The following is a 15000-nucleotide window of genomic DNA, read 5'->3' as shown; positions in this document are numbered from 1 at the left end:
CAATTTCACTCGAATTTTCTTTCTTTTTTCGCTCGTATTTCGTACTTAATTTAATAAATCGCGCTTGTTGGATATGAGACTGGTTATGTGGCCAACTACGCGCCTCGTTGGCTATTTACCATCTCATATCCAACGCACGCTCATGGAATAATTGTTAAATATACTTACCAGTAAATGCCAACGGCGTGAACGATGTCATCATCGAATGATCTTCACTTCTTTGTTTTTGATCTGCGTCTATATCAGTCATGATCGATGTCGAGGGGGAGACTGATGCAGACACAGCTGAATATGGAGAGGTTTCTATGTGATCTCCTCGCTTTCCTTGTTCTTTACTTAACTGAGACGGGATATTTAAAGGATCATGTTTAATTTCTTTAGATTCGTTTCCATTCTTTGCCAGAAATGAATTGTATGAAGAGGGATTAGCAATACTCATTGGACTTAAAGAAGCACTGCTGGACTGAGATTGTGGAAAAATCCGATTTCCATCTGAAAATGCTAACTTCTGTGGCATGGTCCTCTCTTCAAGACACGAAAACGATATAATTTGATCATCTAGGCATTCCTCAGTTTGGACTGCCTGCTCACGTAAAGTGAGAGAGTTCTTCAATTGGAACTGTCCTTCGGTAAGCACTGTAGATTCTCTAGTTTTTACTTTTCTTGAGGTATTGATCGCTCTTTTCTTCTTTGGAATTTCATCGACGGAGTACACAGTTTGTTTACGAATGTTTAGACTGTCATTTTCGTGGTCTGTTGTCCGAACACCAACACCTTTCTCAGACAGGATAGTGGTTCGCGAGAGTCGTTCTGACCTCATCTCCTTCGATTTTCCATTGGAAGATTTGTAGGTTTTAATGTCTTGAATTTTCGCGCCTTCCGTTTTGACAGCTTCCGCTTCTGTAATGGTGACGACAATTTCTTCGTTCTTGGTTTGGTCTGAGGAATCGTGAATCTACGAAGCACGAAAAGAGAGGGTATCGTGCACCGTCAGCAGCTGCGCTCTCGCCCTTTGGGTGCTTATATCCAGAAATGTACGTATTGCATGCACTCCTAATTTAGATCTCCCACACAAAGTGTCCCGATAAGTCTAAGTACTTGCTAAGTGTTTCCAACAATAAACATGATAGGTGTTATAAGAGCTAGGATAATTTTCGCCGTTTGTCCTCTCTTACGAATCACAGTTTAATAAATATTGAAGCTGGGGAGAAGAGCAATGGGACACTTCGTGACCCTTATCAAAATGGGCGTGCATCACATGTGCATTTCTGGACATGGAGCGACTTTCTTATGACTTTGAAAAAGTGTTTGCAATCTGTTTCACGGACCAATGTTTGGCAAGATTAAAACAAACCTTCTTCTTATTTCCGCCAAGGAAACTCCTAATATGGGCAGTAAAAAGTTCAATTGCCCGATCACGTTACAGCATTTCAAATGACGTTAAAGCGAAACTTTCCAGATAGTTCCATGGAGAGATGATGTTGTTTGCATCCGCAATCTGATAGGGTAATTTGCCGTTGTCGATAAGAGTCAGACAATGCTGTAGCCGTCATGCTCGCGTCAATTTGTCACGCAATGTAATAACCAATCAGGAACGCCCATCTTGGGAAATAAACCAATCATATTGCGAGAAAGTTATAGACAACGCTTGCTCTTTTTTGTGTCATGATTTTGGTCACGCTCTGAAATAAAAACTTTCTTTGGCTTTGAATATTGTGGTAAAAAACAAATCGAAAGTGGCTCAGCGTTTGTATGTACCATACCAGATTTGGGACAACTGGAAAATCCTGTCTTGGACCTGCTATTTGGACATAGGTGGGGCGAAAATCACTTTGTTTCCCTATCCTTACGAATATTAAAGAAATCGTAAAACGTTTTAAGAGTTTACATGGTTTTGGGGGACGCAGCCTTAAATTTAGAGAGTGTTTGTATGGATTTTTAACTATGTTTGTAACTTGGTCTCCGGTTCGACCTAAAAGCATCAAACTTGGACAGATAACCAATCTCAACGTTATCTTTCATGTGATGGTGTCAATTTATCAGATTCTTGCCAAGTAATTGCAAAAGAAAACAACACTCTTCAAACAAAGTTAAATCGTTTGCTTTATAAAGAAGATCTTTTCAAGTTTTAGGGAGAAGTGACCCAATTGTCATTTTGTAGACACCTGAAAAATTCAAGGTGGCTTTAACGGGATTCGAACCCATGACCTCTTCGATATCAGTGCAATGCTCTACCAAATGAGTTATGAAACCACTCAGTTGACGGCTGGTCAATTTATTGGGCTCATGTGTTCCCGTGAAAGCACTCCATGAATGAAATATATACATTTATTTCAAGTTTTGTCGGATTTAGAAGAAAATCGTTTCTTTTTTTTTCTTTTTACTTGATTTAAAACATTTAGTTGCGTTTTATCCTTTTTGCATTCCCTGGGTGTCGCAGACTGTAGGCTCTCTTTAACAGGAGGAAGACATCAGAAATGGCAGACCAGAAATGGCTCCGCTCAGTTGTGCAATCAATACTGTTTTTTCACTATTATGCTGCGATCCTCCTTTTCCCCGTTCAAATACTAAGATCGAGATCAACTGTTAGGTTGAAGCTGTTGACAGAGGTTTCCCAATAGAACACTTTTCAAAGCGTTTTCGGTTGAAATGCGGTAACTCCTGGGAATAGTTATTGCCAAACTTCTCAGTGTTGACAAGTTGGAGGAAAGCAACACAGTAGGAGCCCGCGGCCGACTTTAAATGGCCCGCGTAAACGACAGTGGTCGCTGCCAATGCCTTTTCAACCGTTTCAACCTACAGTCTGTGACAAAATTCGTTCGAACAGTACACGACTATACAGACCTGAAGCTTTCGCAGCTCACTCTCCCCTCACAATGTTGTTTTAACGCGAGTTTCTCAGCCCAATTGCCAAAACAACATTGTGGGAGGGCAAGAAATTGTAAAGTGTTTCAACAATTTGGTCCGGGACTGTATTTTTGAGGAATTTCAGTCATGAAAAGAATTGGCGGGAAATATGCTACATTTTAGAAGAAGGAAACCCTTGATTTATAGCGGCCTAGAGTGAGATGTTGCGCCATATTTGTGATAAATTCGACAGGAAATGCAATCATACATCATGTTCAGGTTTGTTTGAATTTGGATGGTTGTTTCTCGTTCAAAAAAGAAAGCCTATTCATAGAAGGTTGACTGTGGCTGAGCATGTTCTGCTTAGGAACGACCTTAACTAGGATGAATTTGCAGAGGCCGTTCGAGTTTTATTGCGTGAAGGAAAAAATCGTAATATCTTGGTAACTGGAGTTGCTGGTTGCGGCAAAACACTTTATAACTCCTCTAAACTCTGTTTTCCAACCTTTTTGTAATCCTGGTACGACCACGATCGCTTTGGTTGATACTGTAAGTACTGACAGCGATGAAGTGATTCTCTCAAATGAAGTTCGTTGGTGTCCCTAAATTAACGCACGGCACGATTTTTCACTTCTTTTGGAAGGTCACAAAGTTCATTTACCTACACTTAAATAACATTCCGCACGGGATATTGACTTTTAACCCGATTCTCCAATATTTTGCACCAGCAAGGAAGAGTTCACCTTTGTTAGATGAGCGTTCGCTGGTCGAAAGTCTTTTCATTCATTTCATGCGGCACAAATTCCCGAAAAAGAACAACAGTGTATTTCCCCATGCTCCCGTTTTATTCGGCCTTGATCTTCTCACAAATTTAATTAGCGTGCATCTGTAATTCAACGAGTCACCAACGAGTCACCATTTTTAAGAAAGCTTTTTTGGTGAGAAATATGCACAATTGAACCACGACGATAAAACAGTCAGAAAGGGCAGTGAACACAGAAGGTGAATCGATTGTTTTGGACACTATAGTAGAGAAAATAGCCATTTTTGAGGCAAATGTGCATGGTGACGTTGTCACTGCACTGAGAAAAAGGATCCTGCTAAATTTAATTGATACAGTGGTGACTCGTGCACACTAACACAATGTCGTTGTTTTCTTCTCTTGTTGGTTTTGTCTAGCGAAATTCGACTCGAAAAATTGTTAAGCGATATCAAATTAGCCTACAATGGCGTTGTTATGAAAAAACAGTCAGTAGAAACCGTCTAATACAGTAACGTTTTCAAACTGCGTGTCACCATTTTGGTACAAAGTTGCTCACGCAATGAACTAAAGTAAACAAGCTTTTACATCACGTGTCATAAGTTTCTATCCTTGTGCAAAATTAGTGTTCTTCATAACTATAACTTGTGTTTCCTGTATTTCCATGTCTCTCACCGACAGAAATTGTCGAAAAGTTATAAAAAAAATAACTGTACTAACATAAAAAGTATTCTTTTACATTTCCCGGGTCTTACGAAGTCTTACTCGCGTAACATTGGGCCGGGTAATACATATATGTGCAAACTAATTTTAAGCCGTAACAATATTTGACAGTTGGCGATACCTCGTCATTTTATGTAAAATACCGCATCAGTTAGTATTTTATACGACCTCCTGAGGGAAGCTACATCAAGGTAAAAGGCAATATCCTTCGTCCATATATATTCAGTATGTTGTCATCTCATTTTTAGCGCAAATCTTAATCTGTTTCGCACATCCAAGAAGTCGAAAGTCCTTTTTTGTTGATTGTAGGCAGTAATATCCTTTAGAAGTTGGAAAGGACGAACTTTTCTCACAGATACAGCAATTGTAGAAACCCCGCCTCCCTTGCCTTCTATAACATAACTTCCATGGGCGTCCTCTGTTAAACAGTGGCTGGATAGGTTTTCTCTTAACTGTTAAACCTTTGTATGTGCTTTTCTTTCCAGGAAAATCGTCACTGATTAATCTCCAATCGCTTTTAGGAAAAATGTAGCGCGTTTTAGCTACTTTACGAAGAGAAAACCTTTGAATGCGAGATAAAACAAATACGCTCGTGCCCTTGTCACGCTATCAATGGCAGCAAGAAAAACCATATTTCAGATCATGACTCTCTTCTTAGCTAAATCTAAACAATTTCGCTTATTTTATCATTGCGGATATATAACAAAAGAAATTCGAACACTGTACATCAAACTCAGTTACGAATAAAAACGTTAAACAGCACTATCGTACCGGTTATAAAGGCGACTGTAAAGTTGTGTCACTTATGACCCTGTCAGCACGTCCTATAAATAGTTTAAATTCCTCACAAATACAGTCCGTGACAAAATTCGTTGGAACAGTACACGACTATACAGACCTGAAGCTTTCGCAGCTCACTCTCCCCTCACAATGTTGTTTTAACGCGAGTTTCTCAGCCCAATTGCCAAAACAACATTGTGGGAGGGCAAGAAATTGTAAAGTGTTTCAACAATTTGGTCCGGGACTGTATTTTTGAGGAATTTCAGTCATGAAAAGAATTGGCGGGAAATATGCTACATTTTAGAAGAAGGAAACCCTTGATTTATAGCGGCCTAGAGTGAGATGTTGCGCCATATTTGTGATAAATTCGACAGGAAATGCAATCATACATCATGTTCAGGTTTGTTTGAATTTGGATGGTTGTTTCTCGTTCAAAAAGAAAGCCTATTCATAGAAGGTTGACTGTGGCTGAGCATGTTCTGCTTAGGAACGACCTTAACTAGGATGAATTTGCAGAGGCCGTTCGAGTTTTATTGCGTGAAGGAAAAAATCGTAATATCTTGGTAACTGGAGTTGCTGGTTGCGGCAAAACACTTTATAACTCCTCTAAACTCTGTTTTCCAACCTTTTTGTAATCCTGGTACGACCACGATCGCTTTGGTTGATACTGTAAGTACTGACAGCGATGAAGTGATTCTCTCAAATGAAGTTCGTTGGTGTCCCTAAATTAACGCACGGCACGATTTTTCACTTCTTTTGGAAGGTCACAAAGTTCATTTACCTACACTTAAATAACATTCCGCACGGGATATTGACTTTTAACCCGATTCTCCAATATTTTGCACCAGCAAGGAAGAGTTCACCTTTGTTAGATGAGCGTTCGCTGGTCGAAAGTCTTTTCATTCATTTCATGCGGCACAAATTCCCGAAAAAGAACAACAGTGTATTTCCCCATGCTCCCGTTTTATTCGGCCTTGATCTTCTCACAAATTTAATTAGCGTGCATCTGTAATTCAACGAGTCACCAACGAGTCACCATTTTTAAGAAAGCTTTTTTGGTGAGAAATATGCACAATTGAACCACGACGATAAAACAGTCAGAAAGGGCAGTGAACACAGAAGGTGAATCGATTGTTTTGGACACTATAGTAGAGAAAATAGCCATTTTTGAGGCAAATGTGCATGGTGACGTTGTCACTGCACTGAGAAAAAGGATCCTGCTAAATTTAATTGATACAGTGGTGACTCGTGCACACTAACACAATGTCGTTGTTTTCTTCTCTTGTTGGTTTTGTCTAGCGAAATTCGACTCGAAAAATTGTTAAGCGATATCAAATTAGCCTACAATGGCGTTGTTATGAAAAAACAGTCAGTAGAAACCGTCTAATACAGTAACGTTTTCAAACTGCGTGTCACCATTTTGGTACAAAGTTGCTCACGCAATGAACTAAAGTAAACAAGCTTTTACATCACGTGTCATAAGTTTCTATCCTTGTGCAAAATTAGTGTTCTTCATAACTATAACTTGTGTTTCCTGTATTTCCATGTCTCTCACCGACAGAAATTGTCGAAAAGTTATAAAAAAATAACTGTACTAACATAAAAAGTATTCTTTTACATTTCCCGGGTCTTACGAAGTCTTACTCGCGTAACATTGGGCCGGGTAATACATATATGTGCAAACTAATTTTAAGCCGTAACAATATTTGACAGTTGGCGATACCTCGTCATTTTATGTAAAATACCGCATCAGTTAGTATTTTATACGACCTCCTGAGGGAAGCTACATCAAGGTAAAAGGCAATATCCTTCGTCCATATATATTCAGTATGTTGTCATCTCATTTTTAGCGCAAATCTTAATCTGTTTCGCACATCCAAGAAGTCGAAAGTCCTTTTTTGTTGATTGTAGGCAGTAATATCCTTTAGAAGTTGGAAAGGACGAACTTTTCTCACAGATACAGCAATTGTAGAAACCCCGCCTCCCTTGCCTTCTATAACATAACTTCCATGGGCGTCCTCTGTTAAACAGTGGCTGGATAGGTTTTCTCTTAACTGTTAAACCTTTGTATGTGCTTTTCTTTCCAGGAAAATCGTCACTGATTAATCTCCAATCGCTTTTAGGAAAAATGTAGCGCGTTTTAGCTACTTTACGAAGAGAAAACCTTTGAATGCGAGATAAAACAAATACGCTCGTGCCCTTGTCACGCTATCAATGGCAGCAAGAAAAACCATATTTCAGATCATGACTCTCTTCTTAGCTAAATCTAAACAATTTCGCTTATTTTATCATTGCGGATATATAACAAAAGAAATTCGAACACTGTACATCAAACTCAGTTACGAATAAAAACGTTAAACAGCACTATCGTACCGGTTATAAAGGCGACTGTAAAGTTGTGTCACTTATGACCCTGTCAGCACGTCCTATAAATAGTTTAAATTCCTCACAAATACAGTCCGTGACAAAATTCGTTGGAACAGTACACGACTATACAGACCTGAAGCTTTCGCAGCTCACTCTCCCCTCACAATGTTGTTTTAACGCGAGTTTCTCAGCCCAATTGCCAAAACAACATTGTGGGAGGGCAAGAAATTGTAAAGTGTTTCAACAATTTGGTCCGGGACTGTATTTTTGAGGAATTTCAGTCATGAAAAGAATTGGCGGGAAATATGCTACATTTTAGGAGAAGGAAACCCTTGATTTATAGCGGCCTAGAGTGAGATGTTGCGCCATATTTGTGATAAATTCGACAGGAAATGCAATCATACATCATGTTCAGGTTTGTTTGAATTTGGTTGGTTGTTTCTCGTTCAAAAAAGAAAGCCTATTCATAGAAGGTTGACTGTGGCTGAGCATGTTCTGCTTAGGAACGACCTTAACTAGGATGAATTTGCAGAGGCCGTTCGAGTTTTATTGCGTGAAGGAAAAATCGGAATATCTTGGTAACTGGAGTTGCTGGTTGCGGCAAAACACTTTATAACTCCTCTAAACTCTGTTTTCCAACCTTTTTGTAATCCTGGTACGACCACGATCGCTTTGGTTGATACTGTAAGTACTGACAGCGATGAAGTGATTCTCTCAAATGAAGTTCGTTGGTGTCCCTAAATTAACGCACGGCACGATTTTTCACTTCTTTTGGAAGGTCACAAAGTTCATTTACCTACACTTAAATAACATTCCGCACGGGATATTGACTTTTAACCCGATTCTCCAATATTTTGCACCAGCAAGGAAGAGTTCACCTTTGTTAGATGAGCGTTCGCTGGTCGAAAGTCTTTTCATTCATTTCATGCGGCACAAATTCCCGAAAAAGAACAACAGTGTATTTCCCCATGCTCCCGTTTTATTCGGCCTTGATCTTCTCACAAATTTAATTAGCGTGCATCTGTAATTCAACGAGTCACCAACGAGTCACCATTTTTAAGAAAGCTTTTTTGGTGAGAAATATGCACAATTGAACCACGACGATAAAACAGTCAGAAAGGGCAGTGAACACAGAAGGTGAATCGATTGTTTTGGACACTATAGTAGAGAAAATAGCCATTTTTGAGGCAAATGTGCATGGTGACGTTGTCACTGCACTGAGAAAAAGGATCCTGCTAAATTTAATTGATACAGTGGTGACTCGTGCACACTAACACAATGTCGTTGTTTTCTTCTCTTGTTGGTTTTGTCTAGCGAAATTCGACTCGAAAAATTGTTAAGCGATATCAAATTAGCCTACAATGGCGTTGTTATGAAAAAACAGTCAGTAGAAACCGTCTAATACAGTAACGTTTTCAAACTGCGTGTCACCATTTTGGTACAAAGTTGCTCACGCAATGAACTAAAGTAAACAAGCTTTTACATCACGTGTCATAAGTTTCTATCCTTGTGCAAAATTAGTGTTCTTCATAACTATAACTTGTGTTTCCTGTATTTCCATGTCTCTCACCGACAGAAATTGTCGAAAAGTTATAAAAAAAATAACTGTACTAACATAAAAAGTATTCTTTTACATTTCCCGGGTCTTACGAAGTCTTACTCGCGTAACATTGGGCCGGGTAATACATATATGTGCAAACTAATTTTAAGCCGTAACAATATTTGACAGTTGGCGATACCTCGTCATTTTATGTAAAATACCGCATCAGTTAGTATTTTATACGACCTCCTGAGGGAAGCTACATCAAGGTAAAAGGCAATATCCTTCGTCCATATATATTCAGTATGTTGTCATCTCATTTTTAGCGCAAATCTTAATCTGTTTCGCACATCCAAGAAGTCGAAAGTCCTTTTTTGTTGATTGTAGGCAGTAATATCCTTTAGAAGTTGGAAAGGACGAACTTTTCTCACAGATACAGCAATTGTAGAAACCCCGCCTCCCTTGCCTTCTATAACATAACTTCCATGGGCGTCCTCTGTTAAACAATGGCTGGATAGGTTTTCTCTTAACTGTTAAACCTTTGTATGTGCTTTTCTTTCCAGGAAAATCGTCACTGATTAATCTCCAATCGCTTTTAGGAAAAATGTAGCGCGTTTTAGCTACTTTACGAAGAGAAAACCTTTGAATGCGAGATAAAACAAATACGCTCGTGCCCTTGTCACGCTATCAATGGCAGCAAGAAAAACCATATTTCAGATCATGACTCTCTTCTTAGCTAAATCTAAACAATTTCGCTTATTTTATCATTGCGGATATATAACAAAAGAAATTCGAACACTGTACATCAAACTCAGTTACGAATAAAAACGTTAAACAGCACTATCGTACCGGTTATAAAGGCGACTGTAAAGTTGTGTCACTTATGACCCTGTCAGCACGTCCTATAAATAGTTTAAATTCCTCACAAATACAGTCCGTGACAAAATTCGTTGGAACAGTACACGACTATACAGACCTGAAGCTTTCGCAGCTCACTCTCCCCTCACAATGTTGTTTTAACGCGAGTTTCTCAGCCCAATTGCCAAAACAACATTGTGGGAGGGCAAGAAATTGTAAAGTGTTTCAACAATTTGGTCCGGGACTGTATTTTTGAGGAATTTCAGTCATGAAAAGAATTGGCGGGAAATATGCTACATTTTAGGAGAAGGAAACCCTTGATTTATAGTGGCCTAGAGTGAGATGTTGCGCCATATTTGTGATAAATTCGACAGGAAATGCAATCATACATCATGTTCAGGTTTGTTTGAATTTGGTTGGTTGTTTCTCGTTCAAAAAAGAAAGCCTATTCATAGAAGGTTGACTGTGGCTGAGCATGTTCTGCTTAGGAACGACCTTAACTAGGATGAATTTGCAGAGGCCGTTCGAGTTTTATTGCGTGAAGGAAAAAATCGTAATATCTTGGTAACTGGAGTTGCTGGTTGCGGCAAAACACTTTATAACTCCTCTAAACTCTGTTTTCCAACCTTTTTGTAATCCTGGTACGACCACGATCGCTTTGGTTGATACTGTAAGTACTGACAGCGATGAAGTGATTCTCTTAAATGAAGTTCGTTGGTGTCCCTAAATTAACGCACGGCACGATTTTTCACTTCTTTTGGAAGGTCACAAAGTTCATTTACCTACACTTAAATAACATTCCGCACGGGATATTGACTTTTAACCCGATTCTCCAATATTTTGCACCAGCAAGGAAGAGTTCACCTTTGTTAGATGAGCGTTCGCTGGTCGAAAGTCTTTTCATTCATTTCATGCGGCACAAATTCCCGAAAAAGAACAACAGTGTATTTCCCCATGCTCCCGTTTTATTCGGCCTTGATCTTCTCACAAATTAATTAGCGTGCATCTGTAATTCAACGAGTCACCAACGAGTCACCATTTTTAAGAAAGCTTTTTTGGTGAGAAATATGCACAATTGAACCACGACGATAAAACAGTCAGAAAGGGCAGTGAACACAGAAGGTGAATCGATTGTTTTGGACACTATAGTAGAGAAAATAGCCATTTTTGAGGCAAATGTGCATGGTGACGTTGTCACTGCACTGAGAAAAAGGATCCTGCTAAATTTAATTGATACAGTGGTGACTCGTGCACACTAACACAATGTCGTTGTTTTCTTCTTTTGTTGGTTTTGTCTAGCGAAATTCGACTCGAAAAATTGTTAAGCGATATCAAATTAGCCTACAATGGCGTTGTTATGAAAAAACAGTCAGTAGAAACCGTCTAATACAGTAACGTTTTCAAACTGCGTGTCACCATTTTGGTACAAAGTTGCTCACGCAATGAACTAAAGTAAACAAGCTTTTACATCACGTGTCATAAGTTTCTATCCTTGTGCAAAATTAGTGTTCTTCATAACTATAACTTGTGTTTCTGTATTTCCATGTCTCTCACCGACAGAAATTGTCGAAAAGTTATAAAAAAAATAACTGTACTAACATAAAAAGTATTCTTTTACATTTCCCGGGTCTTACGAAGTCTTACTCGCGTAACATTGGGCCGGGTAATACATATATGTGCAAACTAATTTTAAGCCGTAACAATATTTGACAGTTGGCGATACCTCGTCATTTTATGTAAAATACCGCATCAGTTAGTATTTTATACGACCTCCTGAGGGAAGCTACATCAAGGTAAAAGGCAATATCCTTCGTCCATATATATTCAGTATGTTGTCATCTCATTTTTAGCGCAAATCTTAATCTGTTTCGCACATCCAAGAAGTCGAAAGTCCTTTTTTGTTGATTGTAGGCAGTAATATCCTTTAGAAGTTGGAAAGGACGAACTTTTCTCACAGATACAGCAATTGTAGAAACCCCGCCTCCCTTGCCTTCTATAACATAACTTCCATGGGCGTCCTCTGTTAAACAATGGCTGGATAGGTTTTTCTCTTAACTGTTAAACCTTTGTATGTGCTTTTCTTTCCAGGAAAATCGTCACTGATTAATCTCCAATCGCTTTTAGGAAAAATGTAGCGCGTTTTAGCTACTTACGAAGAGAAAACCTTTGAATGCGAGATAAAACCAATACGCTCGTGCCCTTGTCACGCTATCAATGGCAGCAAGAAAACCATATTTCAGATCATGACTCTCTTCTTAGCTAAATCTAAACAATTTCGCTTATTTTATCATTGCGGATATATAACAAAAGAAATTCGAACACTGTACATCAAACTCAGTTACGAATAAAAACGTTAAACAGCACTATCGTACCGGTTATAAAGGCGACTGTAAAGTTGTGTCACTTATGACCCTGTCAGCACGTCCTAATAAATAAGTTTTAAATTCCTCAAATACAGTCCGTGACAAAATTCGTTGGAACAGTACACGACTATACAGACCTGAAGCTTTCGCAGCTCACTCTCCCCTCACAATGTTGTTTTAACGCGAGTTTCTCAGCCCATTGCCAAAACAACATTGTTGGGAGGGCAAGAAATTGTAAAGTGTTTCAACAATTTGGTCCGGGACTGTATTTTTGAGGAATTTCAGTTCATGAAAAGAATTGGCGGGAAATATGCTACATTTTAGGAGAAGGAAACCCTTGATTTATAGCGGCCTAGAGTGAGATGTTGCGCCATATTTGTGATAAATTCGACAGGAAATGCAATCATACATCATGTTCAGGTTTGTTTGAATTTGGTTGGTTTTTCTCGTTCAAAAAAGAAAGCCTATTCATAGAAGGTTGACTGTGGCTGAGCATGTTTCTGCTTAGGAACGACCTTAACTAGGATGAATTTGCAGAGGCCGTTCGAGTTTTATTGCGTGAAGGAAAAAAATCGTAATATCTTGGTAACTGGAGTTGCTGGTTGCGGCAAAACACTTTATAACTCCTCTAAACTCTGTTTTCCAACCTTTTTGTAATCCTGGTACGACCACGATCGCTTTGGTTGATACTGTAAGTACTGACAGCGATGAAGTGATTCTCTCAAATGAAGTTCGTTGGTGTCCCTAAATTAACGCATCGGCACGATTTTTCACTTCTTTTGGAAGGTCACAAAGTTCATTTACCTACACTTAAATAACATTCCGCACGGGATATTGACTTTTAACCCGATTCTCCAATATTTTGCACCAGCAAGGAAGAGTTCACCTGTGTTAGATGAGCGTTCGCTGGTCGAAAGTCTTTTCATTCATTTCATGCGGCAACAAATTCCCGAAAAGAACAACAGTGTATTTCCCCATGCTCCCGTTTTATTCGGCCTTGATCTTCTCACAAATTTAATTAGCGTGCATCTGTAATTCAACTCAACGAGTCACCAACGAGTCACCATTTTTAAGAAAGCTTTTTTTGTGAGAAATATGCACAATTGACCACGACGATAAAACAGTCAGAAAGGGCAGTGAACACAGAAGGTGAATCGATTGTTTTGGACACTATAGTAGAGAAAATAGCCATTTTTGAGGCAAATGTGCATGGTGACGTTGTCACTGCACTGAGAAAAAGGATCCTGCTAAATTTAATTGATACAGTGGTGACTCGTGCACACTAACACAATGTCGTTGTTTTCTTCTCTTGTTGGTTTTGTCTAGCGAAATTCGACTCGAAAAATTGTTAAGGCGATATCAAATTAGCCTCACAATGGCGTTGGGTTCTATGAAAAAACAGTCAGTAGAAACCGTCTAATTTTAGGCAGTAACGTTCTTCAAACTGCGATGTCCACCATTTTGTTACAAAGTTGCTCACGCACTGAACTAAAGTTAAACAATGCTTTTGACAATCAACGTGTCATATAAGTTTCTATCCTTGTGCAAAATTAGTGGTTTCTTCATAACTATAACTTGTGGTTTCCTGTATTTCCATGTCTCTCACCGACAGAAATTGTCGAAAAGGTATAACAAAAAATCACTGTACTAACCTAAAAAGTATTCTTTTACATTTCCCGGTCTTTACGAAGTCTTCACTCGCGTAACATTGGGCCGTTGTAATACATATATGATCAAACTACATTTTAAGCCCGTAACAATATTTGACAGATTGGCAGATAGCCTCGTCATTTTATGGTAAAATACCGCAGTCAGTTAGTATTTTATAACGACCTCCTGAGGAAGCTACATCAAGGTAAAAGGCAATATCCTTCGTCCATATAATAATTTGCAGTAATGTGTTGTCAATTCTCATTTGTTAGGCGCAAATCTTAATCTTGTTTTCGCACACAATCCAAGATGTCGAAAGATTCCTTTGTTTTGTTGATTGTAGCAGTGAATATCCTTTAGGAGTTTGGAAAGGACGAACTTTTCTACACAGATACCAGCAATTGTAGAAACCCCGCCTTCCCTTGCCTTCTATAACACTAACTTCCCATTGGCGGTCCTCTTGTTGAACAATGGCTGGATAGGTTTCCCCTCCCTCTTAACTGTTAACCCTTTGTATGTGCTTTTCTTTCCAGGAAAATCGTCACTGATATAATCTCCATATCGCTTTTTAGGAAAAAGAATAGTAGCGACGTTATTAGCTACTTTACGAGAGAGAAACCTTTGAATGCGAGAATAAACACAAATACTGCATGCGTGCCCTTGTCACGCTATCATGGCAGCATAAAAACCATATTTCAGATCAGTGACTCTGCTTCTTAGCTAAAATCTAACATTTTCGCTTATTTTATCATTGCGGATATATAACAAAAGAAATTCGAACACTGTACATCAAACTCAGTTACGAATAAAAACGTTAACTCGAGGCCTATCGTACCGGTTATAAAGGCGACTGTACAAGTTGTGTCACTTATGACCCTGTCAGCACTAATCCTATAAATAGTTTAGAAATTCCTCATCAAATACAGTCCGTGACAAAATTCGTTGTGGAACAGGACAACGGACCTTATAACAGACCTGAAGCTTTCGCAGGCTCACATCTCCCCTCACAATGTTGTTTTAACGCGAGTTTCTCATGCCCAACTTATGTGCCAAAACAACATTGTGGGAGGGCAAGAAATTGTAAAGTGTTTTCAACAATTTGGTCCGGGACT

The 15000-nt window shown here is 39.0% G+C and overlaps 1 protein-coding gene across 1 annotated transcript in view; it reads right to left on the bottom strand.

Moving 5' to 3' along the window:
- Positions 1 to 15000, bottom strand: part of LOC138005930 (uncharacterized) — a 26393-nt gene that overhangs the window by 9546 nt on the left and 1847 nt on the right. The window contains exon 2 of the mRNA XM_068852102.1: positions 169 to 955. Coding sequence (XP_068708203.1) covers positions 169 to 955 — 787 coding nt within the window. The remainder of the gene's footprint in view (positions 1 to 168; positions 956 to 15000) is intronic.

This window comes from Montipora foliosa, chromosome 6 (genome assembly GCF_036669935.1).
Source record: "Montipora foliosa isolate CH-2021 chromosome 6, ASM3666993v2, whole genome shotgun sequence".
Classification (NCBI taxonomy): domain Eukaryota; kingdom Metazoa; phylum Cnidaria; class Anthozoa; order Scleractinia; family Acroporidae; genus Montipora; species Montipora foliosa.
Note: the sequence above shows the minus strand (reverse complement) of the source record. Positions and strands in the feature narration are given on the sequence as shown.